Genomic DNA, 27,129 nt, shown 5'->3' on the forward strand with positions numbered 1-27,129 from the left:
GCCAGCCTAAGACCTTGGGAATGGAATTCCCAAAATTCCATTCCCACTAAGTTCCATTAAATGCCCCTTCCACACAATAGATGTCATTTATGTTCCATTTATTGCCCCTTCGACACTAAAAATCACATCTTCACGGCGATCGCATTCCCACTATCATTCCCGGCGTCATTGGTTCGAGTTTACTCATGGTCCGAATTTACTTTTTCCCATCCAACGGCGTCATTGGTTCGAGTTTACTCATGGTTCGAGTTTACTCATTGGTTCGAGTTTACTCATGGTCCGAATTTACTTTTTCCCATCCAACGGCGGGCGATGCTTGCGCGATCGGACACTGTTTACGGCCATTGATCCCAACACTATATCCCCGTGTGACTTAGTGCCGTGGAGCGGCTGGCCGTGCCATCAAGACACGTGGCTTCATACTCACCAAAGGGGCAGATGGCTTGTTCAAAAAAAAAAACAACAGAAGGGAGCCCTTCAATGCACTATGGATATTAATCATCCGTGTTTAGGCCTTTATTTTACACACTCCTTGAAAAGCTACATGGGGTCATCAAGTCACATATGGCCCGTCTGACCCACGGGCCACGACTACGGACAAGCAGCCCGTTTAATTCGTTGGGAGAGCTCTAATTGAATGCGGATGCAGCTCCACGTATTCCTCGTGATGCCGCTCGCCTTAAACTCCCAAAGGCCACAGTTCTTTGCTGAGGTAAATAAATTTCTTTTTGAACAAACGATAAGCATACTTGTATGCAAAGCTTTTAATGCAATCCACGATTGAAGCTCGCTCCCTCCCTGCATTTCCAGCATCTGGATCTCCCTCTTAAACCGTAAATTTGTATTCTGGCGCATATGGGTCCTCTAATTCAGCAAATGGGGCATCCTTTCTGCACATTTGAACATATGGGTCCTTATTTTCTTGCAATTTGAGCCAAATGGGTCCTCATTTCCAACAGTAGATTTGCATTTTGAGCCGGTTTTTTGCATCCTCAATGGTATTTTCAGTCTTGGGTCATGCATCAAACTGGCCCCTTAACGTAGTGGGATACTCATGAGAAGGTAGTTGCTGGTTTTGAACAGAAGCAAAGCCTAAGTGGGAGGAAAAACCACCTTTTCCCCCCCCTCCCTCAATTCTGACTTCACCAATCGATTCTGTTTCTAGCATCCATGAGACCTGCACATGGATCACGCTTCCAGAGAGAAGAGATTCTTCTTCAAGAGGAATACTGGGCCTGCTTTGCCATCCCTGTCTTGTTTTGGTTGTTTGGTGAGTGCACTCATTTGTTTTATGATTGACACGTTCCTTTTCATGTGGCCTTTGAAGGTTGTCTTGAAGTGATGTATATTTGTGCCTCATCCCCCCCTCTACTCTCATGCATGCTGTGCAGAGGATGGATTCTAGAAGCGATTAGCACAATCCATAGTTTTATTCTTCGCAAGTTGTAGTTGTGTAATATTGGAGAGTTTAGCAGGATAGAATCTCTTTGCGTGTGGGGTTGGGGCTTCTGACCGTGGCATAGTTCAGCTGGCAACATTTGTGCTTGCTGAAACATAAATTTTGATATTTGCAAGTGTGGGTGGGTTTTTTATGATAGTGGCTTCTTCACACACCACTCACACACAGGGAGGAGAGAGAGGACTAACAACTAATTCCATTGCCTTGAAACATTATACTATCTTGACGGACGTGTAAATCTATGGACATAGACATGCTGGGTCATTCACATGCACATATACGTAGGTATCCTCAAGCATAAGATCAAGATCTCATGCACATGCACACATGCAATCACGAAGGGATAGCTATGCCAATTTCACCATACCATGCTTATTCTCTTGCAATGATTTATTGTCTCTCACACACTCTGAGAGAGAGAGAGAGAGAGAGAGAGAGAGAGAGAGAGAGAGAGAGAGAGACCCAGTCTATTATGATACCAATGGTCTCTTTTTTCTTTCCTTTGATACCATGGAGTAAGAAGTTGTTGGGTGAGTTAATGCAACCTGTGCGATTTATGTTGCGGAAAAAGCAAGGTGATCGGGTTGAACAGACTTGGGTCTCTTGGATGCATATTACCACACCTAAGAGATCAGGGGGAAGAGCTCTGTTGGATGTGCACATTCATCTTCTAGCTTGCCATTGGTCCTTGTTTCAAGACTTGTGTCTTCAGACTCAGCCTTGGGTATATATGGCCCGCAAACTTATTGCACAAGTGGGTATTCATCCGGGTAAGACAAGAATTGTTGCATCATGGTGGGAGATTTTGAATGGGGCACAGACGGTCAGGGTGCCTGCTTCTGAGTTGCTTTCACATTTGTTGATCTCTTGGCAAGAAGTCTTATCGCATACTCGTTGGAATCCACACAGAATTCGATTCATGCAAACTCCTTGCAGAGAGAGCCTTTTGTTACCACATGGGTTGTGACTTGGCCAAGGAGAGATGATTCCCGCAAGTAGTTGAACCGTATGGCTAGATTGCGCTTGGTGCGGGTGGCTGATGCATTGATACCGAGGCGGGACCGGGTTTTCTCTTTTTGTCAGATTTGTCGGCATTCCAGGGTTCCCAGGTCTTTTAGTTCACTGTGGAGTGTGATTAAGGAGAAATTAGATTTGTTTGGGAATATTCCGGCCCTCAAGGTTGCTACACCATGGGCTGATTGGATGCTTAAAAAGCCTGGGGATCTTTTGCTAGTGTCTGCTAACCAAGTTTACCATTTGTTGGTTGAGGACAAGAGGTGGGTTACTGAAAAAGCCAGCATAGTCTGGCGGGTAGCTCGAAGACGTTTGTGGTGGAAGCATACATTGATGGGTGTTTGGTGATCCAAGATCCCTTTTCAAGGGAAAGTCTTTGTTTGGCGGGTGTTGGTGGGAGGTTTGCCTTCAGGGGATCAATTGTGCAGGAGGAAGCTTGCAACAAGACTTTGTGTTTTCTACACCACTTGCCCAGAGAATAGCCGCCATTTATTTATGCATTGCCTGGTTGCTAAACGTGTTTGGGATTTTGTTTCCCGAGCTTGGCGGTCCATTGCACACACACATGTTTCAGTTAGGGATTGGGTTCTCCGCAATCTTCCAAGTTCAATAGTGGAGGCTGCACTTGTGGATTTGTTTCATTTCTTTCGGTGGATTGGCTTGTGGCACATATGGCTCACCTGAAATGCATTCATCTTCGATGGCCAATCGGGTATACAGGGTCATATTGGACGAATTGGGGCTTGCTGATGTTGCAGCTTTCGGCCATGGCTTCCGCGCATGTGATAGGCTGAGAGTTGGCTGCTTCTTGGATTTGGATCGTCCGCACAGTTCCATTGCATGCATAGTTGATAGAGGGTTTTTCCCTGGGGCATCATCACTGCTCGGGAAAATGTATCAGTTGCGTGGACTATCTACTGTCTAATATTTCTGCCCCCCTCCCCCCTTTTTCTGAGTTTGTTGTTCTAGCCCAGATGTTGGTGGCCATGAGGCCTGTGTACATTACCTTTGCATAATATTACGTCTTTCGAAAAGAGAGAGAGAGAGAGAGAGAGAGAGAGATTAAAGTCTTCAAAAGACTTAAAAGGGTGTATGTAGATCCATGAAAATACTGTCTCATGGAAATAAGTTAAAAAAACAATAGACTAGCTACCTATACTAAAAACTTTTAAAAGTGAGTGTAATACAATGCAAGGCGGGGGTGGGCTGGAAGCCTGTAGTTAGGTATAGATACAAGTCTCATCGAATGGCACTTGACTCCCAAGAGAGACTGTGCCCTCTCTCTACTGACTCTATGAGTACGAGGTGCTAGGGGGCCATGAGCTCTCTGATGTCCAGCACCCTCTGATTCTGCTGAGGATGGGTAGTAGCCCCTGGATCCTGCTGACGGGCACCAAAGAAATTTTTAAAGGAGGTCCGGTAGGTGTCCAGTGGAGCCTGTCTCTCTGTTTGCTCTCAGTAAAGTGTTCCGGTGGTAGCAGAGCTCCGATGAATACATACCAGGCATTTCTGGTCTCCATAATGCATCATATATGAGAGAGAGAGAGAGAGAGAGAGAGAGAGAGAGAGGACTAAAATATAATTAAAGTGTTATGGTATCCTGATTTATGCATAAACCTATGGACATAGACATACTGGGTCATTCACATGCACATAGACATAGGCATCCACAAGCATGAGATCACAATCACACGCACAAGTGCAATCACAGAAAGGAATAGCTCATGACAATTGTCACCATACCATGCTATTTCTCTTGCAATGATTTGTTTTCCCTGAACACACTATCCTGAGAGTTTTCTGCAAGGCAGAGTGTCCAACTTTACACCCTGTCATTTTTTTCCATCTCCTATATTGTACATAAGTCATGGTTTTCACCAAAAAAAAGTCTCTCTTTAATGTTCAACCCATGCTGCCACTCTTCCAGTTAAGTTTATCCACCTATCTGAATCATAGCCTTGTTGCCACTCTGTTGAGAGCTTGTAGCATGAATTGTAAAGTTGCGCATGGGTAGCAAATGCATATCTGTTAATTTGCAAGGGCATCTTTTACCCAAGTAATGCTTGTGTGTTGTTCTCTTCAGCTTCATTGACTATAACCATGGGATATTACGGAACAAAGACGATGGTGCTGGGACCCAATTATTCACACCTCATTGAAGCCAACTCATTGTTTGTCAGCCATATCCAGGTAAGTTGGATACTCAAGACCTTGATGAGTGGTTAAATAAACCTTATTTAGCTCTGTTGGTGTGTTGTATGTATCTAGAAGTGCAGTTTGATTCTAATGTAACTTGAGGTCCTAGTCTATTTTTGAAGTGAAAGGATCGCTTTCCATTGAGATGCATGGCTGGATATACAGCTTCTGCAGAAGAATAATATTGTCTGCCCAACTTCAAGGCTGATTGTATGGTTTACATGTCGAGCCATTGCTCCCATGAGGTCTTCAGGTTCTTATGGTGGACAATGCATGGCAGTCTTGCAGTGGAGTTCGGTTGGCACAGATGAAGCCGTATACACATGTTGGCATTCATGTTTTTTTTCAGTTAAGTTACAGTTGTTTTGCACTGGGTTGAAGAATCAACATGGACAAAAATGATTCTGAATATCAAACCTCAGTGTGGAAGGCCACTGGTGTGACGTGGCAACAGGCCTTTGGGTATAGCATTGCCACCGGTGTCATTAGACACAACTATGGAGTTGATGATGCTTATGATGGTGTGATGCTTGGGCAGGAAAAAATTATTTTGGAGACACACACAAAGTTGTTGGTATGGTAGTTGTAATTGGAATAAGGAAAAAAGAATGTTTCTGGAAGGAAGCTAAAGTCGATTGGCATCGCCGAGCTCAAGAGGCAGAGACCGAGTGGAAGGGTTGCCAAGAAGAAGACAATAATTGATAGCTTGGCTTCTTTGGTATCTTGTTTCTTGAATAAGACTGGCAGGTGCAGAGGCCTGTGGAAAAGTGCTTTCCATGTGTCTTTAGACAAAGCCTCACTTGTATTGTTTTCTTGGATGAACCAGCAGGATTCATACTTCAAGGTGGTCAAGACCAAAGAAAAGACCTGGGCACTTCAGGCATCAGGCATCCGTTTGCTCTATGCAATCATCTAGCTGTGATAGCTTGAGGTGGTGTGTATAGATAGCCTCGAATCTGTTCTATACTGTGGAGTCCTGGTCCTCCAGCCCATCCCCTCCCAAAATGGGCACCTGTTTGTCCACATTGGACTGCCCAAATCATGTCCACACTCCCATAACTAGTCCAGCCCTGCCCAGTGCCTGCAAATGCCTGTGCCTTTTGTTCATATGTTGCCTGGACACTCGTTATTCAGCCCGATGCTTCATAACATCATTTAGACACTGACTCAATTATGTCCGGTGCCCAGATCTTGGCCTAGTAAGTGTCCTCGACATTTGTATGATGAATAATGCAAGTGGGATGCTTAAATATGCAGGACAACGCATGACTTGACACCTCCATGATGGCAATAAGCAGCACGTCCTTGGACAAGTGCTCACAATTTACTCAGTGCTCATTCAAAAGGTAAGTGACCGGTGTATTGTTGTCTACTAATGTTGACGTGGGTGCACATGACAGCCCCTTCCACTTAACTTGCTGACAGGGCTGGCACTGTTTCAGAGTCAGTCGTCAACAATGCCAGATACTTATGGTAAAACTATGCTTTGGAGGGTCTTTGTGCTAGGATAAAAACCTATTGCCTTCAACTTGTCTTCATATATTTAGGCAGTGGTTCCGTTGACTTGGGTATCCATCTGTAAATGATGGATTTGGTGGATGATGAAGCTGTCTAAGAGTATTCAAGTTCTGGACATCCGTGTGTTGCTTGTGTATGTGTTGGGTATCCATCTGTAAATGATGGATTTGGTCCGATTTGGTGGGTATCCTTGTGTCGTTTGTGTGGGTCGGGTATCCTTGTAAGGCTTGTGTGTGTTGGGTATCCATCTGTAAATTATGGATTTGGTCCAATTTGGTGGATGAAGCTGTCTAGGAGTATTCAAGATCTGGTCGCTTGTGTGTGGTGGCCCCACCTGTAGGTGTGTGTGCTTGCCTTTTTGATGATGAATGAAGGGACTGACTTGCAGGCTCAATGGTGCCCGCAGTGGACTGACCTGTGCGTTGAATTACACACACAGACTTGCAGGAACTTGCCTAGGGAGGAGATGGATCTGGTCGCCCTCTTCCTGGCATTCTGCTGGACCTGGTGGCCTTGCATTTTCTTGCATTGAGCTGCTCTTGGATTGTTGTGGTGCGTTTGGCTCTTGCAAGCATTAGATGGGGCAGTCATGGGAGCACTAAGGCCCCATATGCCCCTTTTATAGGGGATCTAAGCTGGCCAACTTGGTATAGGTCCACAGCCAACCTGGTTGACCTGGAAAAGAGAGGGTTGTGGGTGCAAAATTCCTATTTCAGGGTTTCCCCTTGGGCCCTGGACAAGTCCATGACCCCCATTTAGGATACCCTAGGGGCTGTCCACAGCCCTTGGGTTGGACTTTATCCATGACTGTCACGATTTGGTTCTGATCCTTGGGCTCTCTTGACAGTGCCAATGAGACTGGATTTCCAGAGGACATTGTACATGCTAAGAGAAAGGGAGATTTCCATTGCATTAAAAGCTCATCATGCATGTGTGCATGCTTGAGTGGCTAACCCTTTCAAGTCAGGGACGCCCACCTGTCAGCCTGTGTGAGTGATCTTGTATGCTGACGAGTGGTCGTAGTTTTTGCAGGGCTTCTTTTCAATGCCGAAAGCATGCCCCAAAATTAAACAAATTTTGAAGGATTTATAAGCAAGAGTGTTCAGTTTTCACACACTTATTATGTGTGTGAACACCTTTAATGTGGGCATTGGGTTTTTATGGCAGTTGGGTGCCCTCTACACCCCTCTTGGTCCAGGCGCCCTCTTCTGGGTTAGTTTGGGGTGCCCAAGCTTTTGTTGGGCTTGACCATCCCGCTTGGCAACTTGCCCTGCATGAGGAGGGCGTCTCATTTTCAGCTGACCATCAGATCTCAGCACTGCTGTACGACCTGTACCTACACTTGTACCTGCTGTACGGAGTGCCACATGAGCAGTACGGATAGCTGTGAGACTGTATGGACAGCATGTATCACCTGTGTAGAAACCTTATTATACTGTTTTGAGAGTTTCTATTGCATGAAAATCAGTTAAACAGACTGTTTTATCAAACTTTTGGAAATTAAAATTTGATGAGTTACAGGCTGCTTGGGCTTGGCTCAGGATCTATTGTCTGTCTTGTTTTCACTGTATGTATATGGAAATCTGGTGCATGGCACCTTTAAAGACTGTACATTAAAAAACTCTTTTTGGAATATAAGAATTCCTAATGGGGGTTGGCCCGTTTCGCTATGGTGCCACAACCCTACCTTAACTGTACGAAGGGGCCGTTCCCAATGCCGCTTCATGATTGGTCATTATTAACGTGGGAAATCGATAGGACCAAGTGAATTAGCGCACCATTGGTTTGCTTTCGAAGAGGTCCTTTCCAATTTGGAGTGAGATTTCGGGTGTGTGTTGATGGTCTTGTGATAAGTTAAGCTGAGTTGATTAATCATCCTTTGTGTTGTTTACACTAGTGTTTTGGACTAGAAGGTGGGCTTGTATGCTGTACTTATGCCAAGAATGTGGAAATTCAGAGTGGCAAAAGCAGTGACATTTGGTTTTTCATTGCCCTACAGACACAAGATGCATGGATGCCATGATTGGGGACAACTTGGGCAGCATTTGCATGCTTAAAAGACACATGGGACAGCCATGTGATGCTATGAATGCCTATGGGTGATGCAGGCAATAATTTGGTTTATGGCAGCAATTATGGGTCTGTATAGCTGCCATACGTTTTTTAAAATGTGTTTTTGAAACGGGTTTGAAACGTTTTTCATTTTTTACAAAAGTTACTTAAACGTTGCGGTGTTCAAGACCTAAAAAATACCAAATTTGCCCTGTGTAGTGGGCATCCCTTGTACAATGTCCAAACATGCAAAAAAAACATCACTACATACTCTAAAACATGGTGAATAACAAGTTTAAAGTGTGGCATGCATCATACTGTTGCATACTGTTGGAACTAGAGTCCGGGCAGCAGTTGACCCAAGAAAAACTACAAATTCGTGAGTCATTACCCAAATTCCACATTCCAGTAAGACAAAAAACTATAGTACAATCATGATTCATAAATCATGAATGAAAAGAGCTCTCAAAGAGTAGCGAACTATAAATAAAAATCCTTAAGTTTGAAGTACAAGTGTTGTTTCGTAAATGTACCAATCACCAAACCAAAATAAAAACAATCTCAAGCGAAGCATCAAGTGTTAGCACATCCTTAAGATTCTCCACATCCTCAATCTCCCTTCTCTGACGTATTTGATTCAATGTCAGTAGGAGACGATGCATTGTCTGGATCAATCTCTGTGGTACTCGTAGATGCACCGTTTTCTGATGCGCGTGCTCGTGTGACACGGGCTTGCATCTCCTTGTAGAGCATGGCATAAATGTGTCCCTTGTCTTGAGGAATCTAGGAATTCTAGGGATTGTCCTTATCTTCTCGATGTCAATCTTTTTGACATGCACCTGATTTGGCTCAATTAGATGAAGGTTGCTATGGCAATAAACCAATTGTGCTAATTGAGCAGTGGACAACTTGTTCCTCTTCTTTGTATGGAAGAGGTTGAAGTTGATTTTCAAGATTTTGAATTTTTGAGAGATTTGTGGTCTCGTACTGTTATGTGCTTGGACCCTAATCTATGGATTAAGGACTAATCCGGTGGGGGTTAGGGTGTGCCAGGATTAGGGATTAACAGGTTGATAGCCTGATACTTGGCTAGGGTTCTTGGATTGATAAAACAAGCTTAATGGCCTTTTATAGCGGGTTGGGTATTTATGGCATAGTTATCAGAGCCACCCTAGCATAGAGGCTAAAGATGTATTCGTATCTAGGCGTTGTTGATGTCGGATTTCCTAGATATCTCTCTCATTGTTTCTCTTTCTATCGAATTGAGGCTCTACAGAAGTTGTACAAGGTTTCTGTTGGCATCAAGGTTGCAAGCATAGTTGTGTGTCAGAGGGGATGCAAGGAGTTGATTTGCTGCTGTTTGACGTGTAGGTGTATATCTGTAGCAATTACCCAACAGGGGCTGTAGATGGCTGAGGGTTACAATGCTTGAGGCTTATGATGGCCAGCCTTAGGGCAGCCAAGAGTGGCTACCCTAGGTGGCTGTGCTGGGGCAGTAGCCAGAGGGCATCCCTATCGTATTGAGTCACCTCTAGCTCCTTGAATAAGAACTTGGCTGTGTGATGCCGAGTAGAGTCCCGATACACCTCGGACCCACCCCTTCAGGGCACCATCCTGCACATTGTTCTCTCCAAAAAGCCCCAATCTACTCTATCATAGGCTTTCTCGAATTCAAGCAGAACAATCAGACTTTGTTTATGGTTGCCTCCGAGAAGGTGAAGATGTTGTCCAGAATACTCCAATTCTGAACGTGGAAACAAGGAGATTGGAAGACCGTCCTCTTTCGGGCATTTGTCCCTAGGTAATGCCGTCATAGCCTCTTTCAACCCCTTAGATGTGAAGGGGGTCAAGAGGAAAGTCCGGAGAGCATGTGGGACCACCTCTCTCGTATGCTACCAAACCTGCACACGCGGATCCGGCACCTGGGAGGAAATGGGGCCACCCATGAGAAGGGTGCTGAAGAAATCTGTGGTGATGCCTCACATGAGTGGGATCTGTAACAATGGATCCAGCCGGGCCTCGCAAATTGCGGATGCCCTCTCTCTCTCTGCTTATGTGGGCCTGCAATCTCAAAGAACTCTCTAGTGATCGTGTCGCCTGCGTGCATCCCAAAAGAGGATGTGGCATGGTTTTTGTACTCCACCTGCTGCTCCTCTATGGATCTGAGCTCTGCATGAGTTGGCTCTCAATCCACAGGCTATTTGGTGCACTCTCCTAAAGTTGTTGTAGAGAAGTAAGGCCCCTATGAATGCTCCTATCTTGCTCTTGGAAGCCAACCGATTTGCTCTGTGCTGCCTCTTGTAATAGATTGCTAATCTCTCCAAGGCCTACATCCACGCCTGCGACTGCTTTTGAGTGAAAATCTGGCCTCTCCCAGATCCCCTCTATCCTACTGCGAATCTCAGGGTCTTGGATGAGACTATCTAGAATCCAGGTGCTCAAATGTCTGTCCTACCTCTAGGGGTTATCCAGGTAGAGAATAACCGGTGCGTGATCAGAGAAAGTAGTGCCAACGAAAATACCAATCATGCCACCACAACCACAAGCCCACTCGTCTACATAGAACCGATCTAATCTGGATAGGTTAGAGCGTGTACTCCATCTGTTGGATTTGGAAAAACATAGACTTCGTTGACTTTAGCATGGTAAAATCCCCATCCATAGGCGAGAAATTTGTCTATGGCAAGGATTGATGAACTGTACTCTAGAAGGTCTCTCTGCCTATCGCAGCGTTCGTATACATTTAGGAAGCCCACACAGTTCTCTCCAATCTTGATGGTCACCCACTAAGCTTGTCTAGTGATAATGGTGCTTGAGTTGACCACTACTGGCAATAGTTTCTCACTGATGGAAATGCATTCTCCACTCTATGTCCCGAAGGGGCCAAAAGAGTGGGACTAGAAGTTGTGATCCTTGCCCTTCAAGACCTTCCTGTAGTGGCGGGTATATCCCTCTGAAAGATGGTGCTCCTTAATGAAGAGAATGTTAATGGATTCGCTAACTTCCACTCTGTGGAGCTCCTCTCTAAGGACACCACGCCTTTGGAAGCACTGTGGGTCCCCCAAACCTTGGATGGCCCATGCAACAATCCGCATAACTAAGAGCGATGGGAAGCAGAATTGTTTGAACTGCCCTCCACTCGAAGAGTCTTGGGCGTGGATTTCAATGGAGAGTAATCACTCGTGCCAGATGGGCACAAATCCTTGCCTCCATGTGTAGCCACTCTGTTCGAGCCCTAGAGTATGCATACTTTGGACTCCACCTGTCACAACGCAGGTATCTGTAGGAGGGGGAAGTGGTACTGCCATTGAAAACACAAAAAGCAGCACTTCCATGCTGGAGGGTACTATCTTCCCTGCCTATAGTCCCTAAGGTCTGACCCAGCCAACTCCATCCAAGCCAAAGGCCAAAGGTGGGTAAGCATATTAGTGTGATAGGTAAGTCGTGCAAATGATGCGAGAGCTCTATGGCTTGCCCCGGAATAGTGGTGGATATTGCCTCCATGCTCTAGTCCGTTCCTTGTGCTACACTCACTGGGAAGGAGAAGATTATCGCGCCACTCTTAGGGGTGGACGTTCGGGAGTGATATAACACCACACATGCAAATGGGAGCCACCATCTCCTCGAATATGCTAGTGTCTTCGACAGGGAGACACTGGAAGAAATTGTAATCAACAAGCTGTCCTAACATGAGGGGCCGTCGGACGACTCGGGAGGAAGAGCCCGCACCAGAGAGGTAGCGATGGTCATCTCTATCGGCTCTGAAAACGATGGATTTAACGACAGACTGAGCTGGCCGACTATCTCCGCTTTGTATCTAGAGCTTGTACGCTCATAAACTTAAAAGCACTTGTGCTTTGTTTTTGGAATTATCTTTTTCTAATACATATAAAAATGGGTGAGTGATACTAGGCCTAGTGAGAGGCTAGACCATCTAGAGCATGCAATGGGCTCGAAAAACCCCATCCCCTCGTGCAGCTCCATTGGCTCCGGGTGCACCGGGAACACCCCCCCTCCCCCCCCCCCCCTCCCTCTCTTCAACCTCTCCAAAGCGCTTCCACTGCCCCCGGCTGCGCTACAAAAATATAGCAAGTAGTAATATAAAGTCTTGGGCCTACCAAAAGTATTAAACACTATTTCGTATGTACAAAAGGTGTGAGATCTTAGTCTTACAAAAATATTGATGCTTAAATATGAAACCATAAAATATGTTCACATGTCTTCCAAAATATCCCATAGTGGTCCACCACTCATTCATCGCCTGTCAATGCACGCAGTTGATTAAACAAATTAATCTTGACTATATCATACCAGCGCACAAAGCTTGATTAAATACATTAGTCTTGGTAAATGATATAAATAAAAGGCATTTCCAAATGAAGTATCCCGAAATAAAATAATGGGCGTCTCCATAGAGGTTGACTAACATATCCCATGGGTGATTGAGGTCCAATATAAAAAGAAAAGTACTTCTTTTCTCCTGGTTTGACTTTAACAATTCTAAGGCCAAGTGAGTGATCTTGTTGTCGAAATTGAGTATGGGATGTAAGGTTTGCCACAAACTTTAAAACTCCTCCTTGAGACAATCAAGGAACTGCGGTTTTGGAAGCTCTCCTCAAACTTGGCCCATTGGTAGGGAACAATGGGGGCATGTTCTTGGATTCATCTAGGTATATAAAACAATGGGGGTCAGAAGAATCATGTTGTCCAACTAGTTGTACCACCACGTGCAAGCCTTGTTGGTCGGATGACAGTTGGCTACAACGGAAAAATAAGCTTCAAATTAGTGCGACCATGAATGGAGAGTTGAAGGGTTGAGTTTATCATCATACTTTCTAAACACGATCTTCTTTGGTAGATTGCTGACTTGTGGGTTGAATTGTGATTGCTTGTGAGAATTGATGATCACCGTTAGCTCTTAATCCTCCTTAGCTTTGCGATGGTCCTTCTTGGCATGACGAGCCTTTTCGGCCTTGCATCACGGTTGTTTCCGGTAGCCTTCGGATATGGCCCATTTGAGTGCCTTGCGTGCTTCCATGATGACTTATATCATTTTGATCTTCCTTTGGTCCATTTGTAGGGGAGTGAGGTCATCCTCTGTGTAGATCTTGGTGCCTTTAAGGCAACCTCTTTTAGGTATGGTGAGAGAAGGCATCCTTGATTTTGAGGAGAAAACGTCAATAAATGGGGTGCAATCCACACCCATATGTTTGCATAGTTGCCCACCATTTTTTGTGGAAGAAGCTTTTGTCAGAAGTCTTGTGCACATGTTTCTTAGTTATTGGGGAATGCCGTTCCCCAATCCTAGACATTCTGAAATGTTCCGGAACGTTTCCCCGCAAGGAACGGCCAGGGGAAACATTCTGGAACGTTCCAAAATGTTTCCCCCAGTTATAGGCCCAAAAACCCTTTAAGAAAGGGAATGTGAAAAAAAGGCATTTTTCCTTTGTTTTTTCCACTCAACTATGTATGCATACATAACATAAATTTTCAAAGTTTTAGCCTATCCTACTTAAAATTCATCATTTAAAATGACGTTTTTTTAGAATTCCATTAGTTTTGTTTGTTGATGTGGTGTTCCCCCGTTCCCGTTCCCATTCTAGGGGTTCAAAACGTTCATGTTCCCTGGGGCCAAAACGTTCCCCCATTCCGGTTTCTTGGTAACTATGACACGTTTAGTGCTCTACCTTGCGTACATTTTTCCTGCAACCATGATATCATTTGCATTGGTATGGCTTTTGTTTCCTGGCCACTTCAACCCATTTGGAAGTGGCTTTCCTTTCACTCTCTGAGGATCAGAGATGACGGCTCCTATCAAAAGCCTGGCTATCTATATAGATAGACTCATGTCACATGCCATGCGGATAGTGATCAGAGTCTTTTGTGAGGGAGGATAGGATCTATAGATCTGGTGTCTAGAGCTCGAGACAGAGGAGCACTATCTTTTGATATGCCTAATGTCCTATGAGATACGGGGGAGGTTCCATTGCCGGGTTGGATTTCCAGACCAGCGCTGTTTGGGACTTTATTTGGAGCTGCGCTGACTTAGAGATCAGCTATGCAAAGAGGCCCAAACACAGATCCCTGATACCTCACAGCCTCTCATCATGGATTTCTTTCTCTCAAACCAGGAGGGAGGTACTCCGCTACGACCATGAGGCCACAGATTCAAAGGACCTCATCCCGACAGATGAAGCAGCACACATTTTTTGTACTTGAGCCACCCGGCCTCTCTGCCTCCCAGGTGAAACTGGCCTTCAGAAATCTGATGGGCGGTGGAACAAACACTCGCACACAAAACACTTCATCACCCATGAGAACCTGGAAAAGAAAATAGTACAAAGACACCGATTGGCCCCAAATGAGTACAAAGAGGGGAGCTAGAATGCTCCTGCAAATAGTACAAGGACACCGATTGGCCCCAAATGAGTACAAAGAGGGGAGCTAGAATGCTCCTGCAAATAGTACAAGGACACCGATTGGTCCCAAAACAAAGAGGGGAGCTAGAATGCTCCTGCAAATAGTACAAGGACACCGATTGGCCCCAAATCGCAGTGGCGTCCCTTGCGGTATTTCTTTACTTGATAAAAAATGAGTACAAAGTACCAACTTGTTGAACCCTTCACCAATACGATCCCTTTTAGCTTTTCACCCAGGACTTTCCAAATAAGAACTCTCGTTATTACAGCAAAGCATTCCATAGGGAAGGCACACTTGTACAATATCTCCCTGCTTGAAAAGGTCTTCTCCATCTCAACCATGGATCCCCACGAACCCTTTCCCAAACAGCAGTAGGGTTGTACCAAACCATATGTCCTTCCTATAGTCACAGCCTGCATGTAACCTCGAGGAAACTATAACTTGTTCACATGAATCCAAAGACATGTTCTCCACATGAAACCAAAGACCTATATCCGATAAACTATAGACCTGTATCCATAAACCATAGGCTTGTATCCTTAGAGTACCAAGATATGTTGCGCCAGGCTTGCCCAGTTTGGGTTGAAGTGAAACAATTCCCACCAATGTTTTGGCGTGTTTTACCAGGTCTCATGCGAGGTATCGGTGATGTCTTGGTGGTGCCTCGAATGACATCTAGAAACCGAAATCGTCTATGCATGTTGTGGGATACTGGGAGACCTAGGCCGACACATTTGCGTGTCAATATGGCTGGGCTGCAACCTTTAATGTATGAATTGAGGTGGAATACATTTGCTGGCCACTGTTTCAAATGTGGTGAGATGGGCCACTTTGTCTCCGAATGTCCTAAGAAAGAACAAGTTGTTGCTACCAAGGATATCGTTGATGGGCAGTTGCCCGTGGAAGATGAGCATGATGCTCCTTTACATGATGCCCAGCACATGGATGTACATGTGGATGTTCAGAATGAGGTTGAGCAGCCATGGGTGGAAGTACGTGGTAAAAAGACACGATTTGTTGCCCCGCGGGGGGATTTCTCAGATGCTGTTTGGCGGGGGCCTTTGCGTACTCATCAGGGGCCCTTACATACATATGCTCGTCGCCCTTTGGGTTCAAGTGCCCAGCAACAGGCGAGGATTGAGAGGCCGGGAGGCCAACTTTCTCAGGGTATAGGGGCTCTTGGGGTGGATAGAGTAGAACGCTATCCTATTAGAAGTCGCCTAACAAAAGAAGCACAACAACAATTGCCTCTTGTGTTTGGTTGGAAGGGTGAGGTCATCTCGCCATGGGATGGTCATTACCCTTCGGCACGTGCTCGGGAACTCCAAGGGCAGTCTGGGATCACAAATACCATGTCTAAAAATGCAATGCTTCAAAAGGTTCATGATTTGGCAGATTGTCCTGGGCCTAGTACACGGCCTTGTTGATTCCTTTTCTGGGAAGGCTTATGAAAACTGTACAGTGGAATGTAAAGGGTATTTCTTCGCGCCAAAAGCAGTTCAGGCTTTGGCGTACAACTTTTTGTCATGGTTGGGATATTTTGTGTGCAGTTGAACATAAGCAGCATAAGTTGGCTGGCAAAGCCTATGTATATAAGGGGTTTCATGTTTTCTACAGCGGACATCCTGCATCGCAGTCAGGTGTTATGTTTGCTGTTCGTTCGCAGTTTCAGTCCTCTCTTGTGATTCAAGATGTTCATGGAAGATTTCTAGTGATACAAATTGTTTGGGATGATACGCCTTTGTGGTTGTTAGAGGTGTATGCTCCAAATAATGCTCGTGCACGCCATTTGCTGTGGAATGACTTGTGTGCTCTTTCAATCTCTCATCCTGGCTTTGTAATGGGAGACTTTAATATGTGTGTCTCCAGGGAGCAAGCCACGTCTCCTCATTCTGTAATGGATGGCCCGGAGAGAATGGCGTGGGAAGCTTTTGCAGCAAGGTCGCTAAAACAAGACATGTGGTCTTGGTTGCATCCAGATGAAAGGGGTTACACTTATGCCTCACAACAGTTTCGGGGCACTTATGCTAGATTGGATAGGATGTATATTTTACATCAAGATCTCTTTTTGCTAGAGGTTCTTACTATGATGGTTGATCAGCAACAGGTTTTCTCGGATCATTGGCCGCTTGTGTTTGAAATGGTCTATCATCTTGTGGATGCATATAAAGGCTTGTTGGGACGCTCGCCTTTGCGCTTCAATCACACTTTTTTGGAGCATGAAGTTTTTGATGTTTATATGCGTCAGTTGATACGACATTTCTCCACAAGAGTGTCCATGGCTGATTATCATGCTTGGCCAGTGTTCCTTACTAACACTCGGAAATTAGCGCGGCATTATGGTCTTGCTAATGCCTCTATACAAAAACAGCATGTGGCTCTTCTTCAGTCGCTTTTAAAGGGCTCTTCTTCAGTCGTTCATGTTTACTGACTCTATGGATGCTGAAGTTGTGGATGCCATAGAATGGCTGAAAAAGGAGCGCTATCTAGGGTGCAGGAAGCACAATATGTTCGCTTTAAACTATTTGCACGTCTTGATGCTTTGCGGGATGCTAACTGTCAATCTCATCGCTTCTATGATAAGTTGCATCAAAAACATATGCGTGAGAATATTGTTAGGCTGATGGATGCCCAAGGCAACCTTGTTACTCAACCTTCTGAGGTTATTCAGCATTGCATGAGGTTTTATGAAGATTTGCTTGTCCCTCGAGAGGATGTCTCGCCGGCTGTCCTGGCTGCAAGGGAGTCATTGTTTGCTGAAGTACGATATCAAGTTGACCCTGATGTGGCGGTTCAGCTTGATGCTCCTGTTACTCAAGGGGAAGTGGAAGCTGTTCTCTCCAAACTTCCCATGGGAAAGAGCCCTGGTTGGGATGGTTTGACAAATGAGTTTTTTCGAAAATATGCTGATCAGCTTGCAGAGCCTTTGACGCTTATTTGTCAAAGGGTTTGGGATGAGGGATAAATGCCTGCCGATTGGAAGTTGGGCATACTTCGTTTGTTGCCCAAAGTCCCTTCGCCTACTTCTTTGGCTCAATGGCGCCCGATCTCACTTATGGGTATTATGTATAAAATCTTTACAAAGATTTTTGCCAATCGCTTGTAGAAGGTGCTTCCTACTCTTATTCATCCATATCAATATGGATTTGTGCATGGCAGGAATATTTTGCATAATATTCTTAATGTTCAAATTGGAGTGGATTATGCCAAGGCAAAGAAGCAAGAGATTGTGATGGTGCAGCTGGATCTTGAAAAAGCTTTTGATCATGTCAGCTGGTCTTTCCTTTCTCAGTTAATGACAGCCATGGGCTTTGGTCCCAAAATGGCTAATTTGGTGCATTTACTTGGCTCTGGCTCTATCACGCGGATTATGCTCAATGGAGGACTTTCGGATGGTATTTCTCTCACCCGTTCTCTCCGGCAGGGCTGTCCTCTTAGCCCTCTTTTCTTTGCCATTGCCACTCATCCTATGTTATCTCGCTTAGATGCTATGGCATTGCATGGTGAAGTGGTTCTCCTTCATGGCAAGCAATTGGTTGCTCAAGCGCTTGCGGATGACACTTTTATGTTTCTCAGGGCGGAAAAAGCCAATATAGATCGAGCAATGGAAGCTTGGAATAATTTTGCTTTGGCTTCTGGGCTGAAAATAAATTCAACAAAATCAGCCCTCATTGTCTGCACGGAATTTGATCTTGAGGCATTAGGATGGCAAGGCCGTGTGGTGCATACAAGAGACATTGTTCGTCATCTTGGGTATCCGGTGGGTGTGGATGTGGACCCCCAAGCGCTTCTTGCTTGGATTTCTGCTCGGATCTCGGATAAATTTGTGTATTGGAAAGCTCAAGGGTGGCCTAGGCACGTGAGGGTTAAGGTAGCTCAAGTTATTATGCTTATCATGATTTCCTATGTTTTGCCTTCGCTACCTTGGACGCACAAATCTCTTCTCCGTTTGGTTGCTCCCATTCGGTTTATGCTGTGGAAGAGGCAAGGAAATATTATGGGTCAAACATGGATAGCTTGGAATCACATTACGACACCCAAAAGAATGGGTGGGGCTGCTTTACTGGATGTCCGCTTGCATATGGTGGCGCGTAGGTGGGTGCTTTTTCAGGATATGTGTTTGCAAGAGCAGCCTTGGGTATTCATGGCTCGTGACTTGATTGAGTTGGAGGGATTGTCACATAGACGGACACGAGTGCAGGCTTCATGGTGGGACATTGTGAATGCGGCTCATCTTGTCCGTATTCGCTCATCTCACATTTTATCGCATATTCTCCTTTCTTGGCATGAAGTTCTACTATTGGCTCGGTGGGATCCTGGTCATGAAAGACTACTTTTGAACTCTTTGCAGTTCGAAACATTTGTGGAGTCGCGTATCATTGTTTGGCCAGACAGAGATGCTTCACACATACGACTCAACTGCATGGTCAGGTTAGGCTTGGCTAGAATCCGAGATGTTGTGATACTTGGTCGTGACAAGCCATATTCGTTTCGTCGTATTCGGCAGCACTTTAAGGTTCCTCGGACATTTCAGCCACTATGGGTTGACATCATGCATGCAGTTGAGCCTTTTACTCCATTGCCTCGGCCATGTGCAGATCAGCCTTGGCTTGATTGGGCACTATGTAAATCTGGTGACTTGATATCACTTTCAGCTAACCAGGTCTATCATAAGCTCGTATCAGAGAAAGATTGGGTTTCAGCCAAGGCCAATAAGGTGTGGGGATTGCACAAGTCTAAATCATGGTGGCAGAAAACTCTTATGCGTGGTTGGCAGTCTAAACTCCCTTACCAAGGTAAGGTTTTCACTTGGAGGATGTTGGTGGGAGGGTTACCTACATGGGATCAGCTCAGCCGTCGTAAAATTACATTGGCCTCTTGCTTCTTTTGCACGACATGCACTGAAATAGTTATGCATGGGATCAGCTCAGCTGTCGTAAAATTACATTGGCCTCTTGCTTCTTTTGCACGACATGCACTGAAATAGTTATGCATCTGTTCATGAGTTGTCCAGTGGCCCGTCAGATTTGGTCTTTTGTCTCTCACGTCGAAGTGACAAACAACTCTTGCTTGTTCCTTCAGAACCTGCAGCAAAAGTCTAAAATCAAGTGGAAACTGTTAGCTCAGGTTGCCGCAGTCTTTGAGCTCAACCAAACCATGCCATTCCAAAGGAGACCAACTCCACAAATAGCATCATCTCAATATCCAATTGACCGATCCTGTGGTCAAGAACAACCAGAACCATATGACAAAGATCAATGTCCCAATCTTCCTCAGTCATACCTTAGTTCCAAAGGCAAAAACCATCCATAGTTGCAGTTATAGCTCATGGTGCGGCCGACTGTGAACCATACCCAACTTTACCATCTCATGTGACTAGTACACAATACCATAGAAGTCCCATAAGCAGATGTACTGTCTCAATACCTCGGGTGAATACAAAGATGTCACCAAGCGACTTCTAGATGAAAAACTGAGCTTGTCTATAACAAGGGAGCGGAGGTGCTACCCCCCTCTTGAGCATCAGGCAATGCTCCAGACCCATGCTCTGCTGAACCTGAATGAGCCGTTGCAAGAGTCGGTTCCAACTCAAAGGCGTGAAGATAAAGCTGCAATACTTGAGGTGAATCTGCTAAGTCACCCTCCTCCATCCACTTTGCATCCATTGGTGAGCAGTTCTTGAACTTCACAGGATAGCGATGGGAAACTTTACCTCGTAGCTTTCTTTCCTTATGTGCCAATATCTGCTCGGGAATAAGAACCTCATCATGTTCCGCTTCCGTTTGAGCCTCATCTGATACATCCACATGCACCCAGAAACCTGCTTGCACTCCACCCAAGTGGTAAGCACAAGTCCCAATGAAGCATAGTAGATCACCACTGCTAAACATAGAAAGAAGCTGCCTTCCGAAGCCATGAAGCCTCCGTGAAGATACCACTGATGACCAAGTGTCGAAAGCCATAGCCTTCAACCCATCTCTTGCACCATAACTCTTCAATTGCTTTGTTCCTAGCTGACTACTTCCTGTCCTTGGTGTCTTTTCTCCTTTCTCCTGAGCTTCATCTTTAGCTTTTGCTCTTCACCTCATATAGGCAAAGACACAATCCTGCATTGTCTCCTGCACTTCCTTTTCACTTTCCACATGTTGAAGCTTTTGATGTGACAACCACGGGCTCGCCTCCTTGAGAAAGTCGACGATATCCCGACGATGGAAACCATGAAACTGGCCTTCAGAAATCTGATGGGCGGTGGAACAAACACTCGCACACAAAACACTTCATCACCCATGAGAACCTGGAAAAGGAAAACAAACAGGGGAGCTAGAATGCTCCTGCAAATAGTACAAGGACACTGATTGGCCCCAAAACGCAGTGGCATCCCTTGCGGTATTTCTTTACTTGATCAAAAATGAGTACAAAGTACCAACTTGTTGAATCCTTCACCAATAGGATCCCTTTTAGCTTTTCACCCAGGACTTTCCAAATAAGAACTCTCGTTACTACAGTAAAGCATTCCATAGGGAAGGCACACCTGTACAATATCTCCTTGCTTGAAAAGGTCTTCTCCATCTCAACCATGGATCCCCACGAACCCTTTCCCAAACAGCAGTAGGGTTGTACCAAACAAGGTCTTCTCCATCTCAACCATGGATCCCCACGAACCCTTTCCCAAACAGCAGTATGTCCTTCCTATAGCCATAGCTTGCATGTAACCTCGAGAAAACTATGACCTGTTCACATGAATCCAAAGACATGTTCTCCATATGAAACCAAAGACTTGTATCCGATAAACTATAGACCCGTGTCCATAAACCATAGGCCTGTATCCTTGTTACCAAAGTCTTGTTTCTTCTCGAAAAACCAATGTCCTGTTTCCATGATAGATAAATCCACATATGCACCATCCAATCACGGTGCCAAAAACCTAGAGAGAGAAAGATAGAGGACGTGTCAAGCAAACCCTGAATACACATAAGTCCAAGATGAAGAGCAACACACATCTCTTCCAAGAACATCCTGTGCATCTTAACTTGATCCTCCGTATCCAAATCTCGTAAACAAAGCCTGCTTGCGAAGAGAGAGAGAGAGAGAGAAACCCCTTGGCTGTTAGCCCCTCGGTGCCTCCTTCAGCTCGCTTTCTTCCAAGAGATAGAGAGAGACCCACGCTGACTGCTTCCACACATGCAGCCACCTGGTGTAGAGGGCCTCCCATCTGACACTCGTCTGGCTGCCCAACTGTCTGCAGAGAAATTCCTGCTTGATGCCTGCCTGGCTCCCCATTGCTGGTAGCCTGGTTGCCCATCTGGTTGCCTGCTTGGCTGCCCTATACTGCCCGGCTGTAGTCCACAACTGGCGGCAGCATCAGCATCTGGCGGCAGCGCCCTTGCACAACAGCGCCCAGCAGCAGTGGTTGCACCTGGTGGCAGCAGCAGCAACGGCACCATGCGTAGCAGCGCCTGGCGTTCAGCAGCATACCTGGCGGCAGCAGCAGCAGTAGCGGCGGTAGCAGCAGCAGCACCTGCCTGTCTGTATCCATATGTGCAGCAGCAGCAGCAGTGCCCAACAACGGCGGCAGCCCTCCTGCGCAGCAGCACCCATCAGCAGCAGCGGCCCCAAGCACAGCAGCCTGTGGTACGCGCAGCAGCACCTGGTATAATCCAGCCGGCGACTCCCACCACACGGAGATCTCCACACGGCCACCTTCATGCTCGCCACCCTTCAAAAGCAAGGATTTAAAAACGCATGCCTCCATAAAAATAATATTTTAAATCATCAAAGGTTTAAAAACCTTATGAACTCAAAATCCCGTTTGTCCCCTTTCACACTTGGGCTGGCCACATATTGGTTTCCGTTTCATACCCAAACTTGATGCCTGTTCACACTTGTCCATCCCGTGCCCGTGCCTGTGCCCACCTGCTTGTTGTCCAGAGGGAAAAACACAGGGTCGTAACACCAGGTGCCATTTTAGAGAGAATACTCCAGTTGCAGTGAGCTTGAGCCTTGAAGGCTGAAGGCCACTTGGGCGAGGCGACCCTCAAAACGGTAGCTTCAGATCTGTGAGATACCCCAGAGGTGCAGAATGCTCCGCCACAAAGTGAAAATAGAGAGCTTATATGAGGTCACAGTTGTTGATCCTGCACAACAATTTCCCCTCCCTTCTTCAGACATAGGTCATGTATCCAAGAGCTATTTTTCCTTCTATACAACTGTTGATCCCACACAACGGCTGCCCCTCCCCTCTTCAGACATAGGACATGTATCCAAGAGCTATTTTTCCTACCACATCACTGTCTCAGCCATTGCAGGTCTACTTTGAAACTTTGTAACATTGTCCTTGTTGTGACAGAGTCTCCTACATGATGGTTTTATCTGGGTAGTTCTTTTTTCCATGATATAGCTACTTCATGGATTCATTGACCCTTGGGGTCCTTTGTAGACGTTTATCTAACTTTCTCTCTTTCTTGGATTCTTGCACTTAGGTAGTGCTCAAGAGAGGGAGAGAACGAGAGTTTTTTAAAATAGGAAAAATTTATTGAAAATTTATGTGGTAGAGTCGTGGCACTTGATTCATTTGTTTCATAATATCCGTAGGTGAGTGAAGGGCATCAAAAAGGTCCAGCACTGTATAGCCTTTCAATTAAACCAGTTCTTGGCTCAAGGTCTTTATGGAGCGAGAATCACACGGTGCTCCTCGAACCGGACTACCACCAGGTCAAATTACCTACAAACTATGAAATTGAAGTCAGTTGAGAGTGTGTGATCAAGCAAATCATTTAATCAACACTTCTGCGAATACTGTAGGACGGTCAGGTAGCAGAAGCTAGAGACTGGTTGATGTTGAGAATGCTTTCATTTTTTTCTTCTAAGCAGGAGTTTGCTGTGTGGCTTAACAAAGGCTCAAAGCTTCGTGTAACCTGCTTTATTAGATCAACTGGCTTCTACAGCATTTTGCTGACTGTATCTGAAGGTAGCAGAGAGCAGGCGTTCTTGTTGCTTTTATGGTCCACATTCCAGCATTCAAATGCACTGAAGTTGGGGTCTTGGATTTTACAGGGTACAATGGCCTAAAAGAGTGGATACAGAACCCCACAAATCCTCATGCAGCAGCAGCATGGAGAGAAGTGCATAGTGAGTTTCCAATGCCCAAGCTGGATCTATTGGAAAGGTTTTACCACATTGGCTTAGCTTTTTGAGCTAGTGTCCTGATTGTATGTGTTGCAAATAGAACTAAGTGGGAAAATTTTACAGCTCAATGATAGTAACTGGGCTTCTCAATTGGTTTCACATGCAGGTCAGGTTGGAGATCTGGAGTATGAGGTCAAGCGAGATGGAGACTATTTCGTTGCGGTTGGCAATCTGAATCAGCAGCCTGTAGCTGTAAGTGTCATCTTATCAAGGACCCAAGGATTCCTTTGCCGTGTTCTTGGCTGTTTTTGTGTGAAAAGCTTATGCTTATACATGTGCTTATCTTACAGATTGAGCTAGAACTAGAGGTTAATGCGACAATGTACAGCACGGAATCTGCTAGCACAAAATGCTTCGTGGGGGAAAGAAGCTGTAAAGTCGTGCTTCCAGTGGTTGGAAAACGATTTGCTTTGCTAACTACACCTGTGTCTGAGGTTTGTGTCTGATGCAGCATGTCTTCTCCTCTCAGTAATAAGAGCTTTTTATTGTGGTGTTAAAGTTATGAATGTCTTTAGGAAGCTTGTATTTTCCCGAGTCGCCCACGTGCACATGCCGAATTGGGGTTGGTAGGGAGAGACCTTCATCTCTTAGGCACTGCAGTGACTTGTCATGAGAACAAATAGCTGCATTGCATTTTATCACATGCATCAGTCAGATGATGTTTTTGCCTAGACACTTTGAGGACACGAACAAGGTAGATATGGTGTTTTAGGGTTCGCAGACCATTGTGAGTCCTCACAGAAGGGAGGAGGTTGTTGAATGTCTGGGAGGTTAGGTTAGGGTTTGCATCAGGCAGTTTTAGGTGCACGCTTCTGAGAAGTCAAACAATGCCCGTAGGCATAGGCTATGTGAATGAGCAAGCCAGCAACATATGTGCAATTTAGAAGGAGTGCGATGCCAACTAGTTAACTGTGGAAATGTGGAGATGGAGAAAAATCAGCTTTGGGGAAGCTTTAACATTGAAATCAGCAATATATCTGGGACAAGTCTGGAGAGCTGTGGAAGAGCCCGGTGGCTCCCAAAACAGCCTGCCCAAAGATCGAATGGGGGGGGAGGCTGGGCTGTGGGTAAAATCCCTCAAAAATGGGGAGATGGAGGCCAAAAGTATGCCAAGGACCACTGGTGGCACAGGCTGACCAGCAGTAGGGTGTGAGATGGGTCTATCTCTCCCCCCCCACACCCACACCCACACCCCCTCCCCCTCCCCCTCCCCAAACCCCCGGGCGTACGTGCACACACATGCATACATCCCCAAAACCCCCAGGTGCACGTGCACGCATCCCAAATCCTCCATTCTTCATCAACCAAACCTCGCTCGAGAAAAATGCAGCCAGTAGGTGGGTGTGTTGGCCTTTGCGGCCCAACACTGTGTTCAGTGTGCATGCACATTTCGTTGTTTAAATGATACATGTGCATGCTTTATTTTGCTTAAATAAACCACATCTGCTGGACTCCCTGGACATATTCTGCTTGAAATCATGCAAACCTACAAACCCTTTGGTGTTGCCATTGCCTGTGGTTGCGAAATACATACTCAAAATCGTGTAATGATGGAAGACAACATTTTTCATGGTCATCAGACAGTTCAGATTAGTGCTCATCTTTACCATGGTCTGTAGTGCCTCTACGATTGAAGCTTTGTTTTTCTGCATGTTCTCTTGCAGAACGGTACCTCCTCAAGCTGGGAAGTTGAGCTATCATATGGAGCCCGCTGGATCTCGTATTACACTGTATTAGGTGAGTAAGGGCCATACTGCTGTTTTTAAGCCTTGAATAATCATCTCAACATTTAACCTCCTTGTGATCAACAACAACAACACACATTACTTGCAGCTGGCATTCTCTTATTGGTTTCGGCATTCCTGAAGATCGTGAGCAGAGTTGATCGAAATTTGCGAGGGCAGACACCGCCTCAGGATGGTGGTGTCAGCGAAGACATACGAAGTCCTCTACTGTCTCCAAAAGCCGGAGACATGGATGCTGTTTCTTCTGCTGACTTGGATGCCGGAGATGGCGAGGATACAGTCAACTCTTTGAATGAGAATTTGTATAATGCGCAGCTGTGCGCGATATGCCTTGACGCTCCAAAAGCTGTGTTCTTTATCCCCTGCGGACACTGCGCCACATGCCTGGCATGTGCGAAACGGTATGCTGTTTAGCACATTGCCTGCCTGCCAATTGTGCTTAGTCAGTCTTTATATGCACACCCAAAATGCTTTTTTGGGTTGTCAGTGGCCATTGCCTGAGTGGCTTGGTTTATCACTACCCACCCTAACCAAGAGGCCTAGGGTTGTGTGTGTGTGAGTGCTTGAAATCAAACCTAACTGCCAAAGTCTAATGAGATGTTATGGAATGCAGGATAAGGCATGGTGAGACGGGCACCTGCCCCATCTGCAGAGTGAAAATAGAGAAGATAAGAAGGGTGTTTCAAGCATAGGCCTGAAGTGCCCTCCCTCTGTTAAGTTGTCGCGGTGGCTGCTTGGGCAGGTAATGCCTGGAGACTATAACAGGTTGGAACGGTTGATCTATGAAGAGGTTTCTGGAGCACGGGAGCATGCACTCTGTATCAAGTCAAGCTGACTCCATCATTGATGCATGTCTTCTAGTGGCATGTGCCCTCATGCAACTATGCCACATTCCTCAGTATACCACCATGAATTTTGATCAATATCTTGCTTTGCTGCCACAAGAGTTTTGGACATTCTGTGTCCCTCCTGTACCTTACGGACATGAGCAGGTAATATGGGGAGTTTGTTTGCAGCAGCTGAGTCCTATGTGGGGGGTGTTGTATAATTAGAGCCACAGAAATAGAGATGGGCATCAGCATTCCAGGGTGCCATCATCATGTTTGAATTACCTTGCTATAACATCATCATGCATTTGGTTTTCCATTGTAGTACATAGGAGTTAATGGCTAGAGATCCTTTGAGGCTTGCTTAGTAAAAAAAATGTAGTTTTTTTGTTGTTGTTACTGTGGAATGTGCCCTTGCTAATGGGTTATATACATTATAATCAACATCTGTCCTAGGCAAACTTCATGATTTTACTGGTTTTTTATGATGTGGGCTGCTTAGTCCTACTTTGGAAGCCCAAATGCATAAAACAAACCACATTTAATTGTTGAACATGGTGGGTTGTGACTGCATTCACTTGAATTTTCATTGTGTTTTAAGATATTAAGGTGGGAGAGTCTCTACTCAGAAACATACTCATTTTCATCAGTTTTGTAGGCAGAGTCTCTTTGTTCAAAGAGGCATGGGCCATGGCTATATGCTTTGGTGGCT

General features: G+C 45.5%; 1 protein-coding gene across 2 annotated transcripts; it reads left to right on the forward strand.

Moving 5' to 3' along the window:
- The first annotated feature begins 541 nt into the window (after nucleotides 1-541).
- On the forward strand, nucleotides 542-26,970 carry LOC147626900 (E3 ubiquitin-protein ligase APD2-like). Of its 2 annotated transcripts, none has more exons than XM_086815444.1 (10): nucleotides 542-712; nucleotides 4,557-4,663; nucleotides 23,252-23,371; nucleotides 23,531-23,627; nucleotides 23,714-23,788; nucleotides 23,952-24,037; nucleotides 24,136-24,279; nucleotides 25,510-25,582; nucleotides 25,679-25,991; nucleotides 26,204-26,970. In XM_086815444.1, the coding sequence occupies exons 2-10, from the start codon at nucleotides 4,574-4,576 to the stop codon at nucleotides 26,280-26,282; spliced, it is 1,077 nt and encodes a 358-aa protein (XP_086671570.1). In that variant the 5' UTR covers nucleotides 542-712; nucleotides 4,557-4,573; the 3' UTR covers nucleotides 26,283-26,970. The 2 variants fall into 2 exon arrangements, with proteins under 2 accessions (XP_086671570.1, XP_086671569.1); XM_086815443.1 differs by having other exon boundaries at nucleotides 709-1,270.
- The last annotated feature ends 159 nt before the right edge of the window (nucleotides 26,971-27,129 follow it).

This window comes from Cibotium barometz, chromosome 21 (assembly GCF_041138505.1).
Source record: "Cibotium barometz isolate CiBa-2024 chromosome 21, ASM4113850v1, whole genome shotgun sequence".
NCBI classification, from domain to species: Eukaryota; Viridiplantae; Streptophyta; class Polypodiopsida; order Cyatheales; family Cibotiaceae; genus Cibotium; species Cibotium barometz.

Excerpts from the sequence above, each read along its gene's own strand:
- LOC147626900 (XM_086815443.1), top strand. The coding sequence starts at position 1,171 with ATGAGACCTGCACATGGATCACGCTTCCAGAGAGAAGAGATTCTTCTT. Across the intron at positions 1,271-4,556 it reads TGTCTTGTTTTGGTTGTTTG|CTTCATTGACTATAACCATG; the intron begins GTGAGTGCACTC and ends TGTTCTCTTCAG. Across the intron at positions 24,280-25,509 it reads TAACTACACCTGTGTCTGAG|AACGGTACCTCCTCAAGCTG; the intron begins GTTTGTGTCTGA and ends GTTCTCTTGCAG.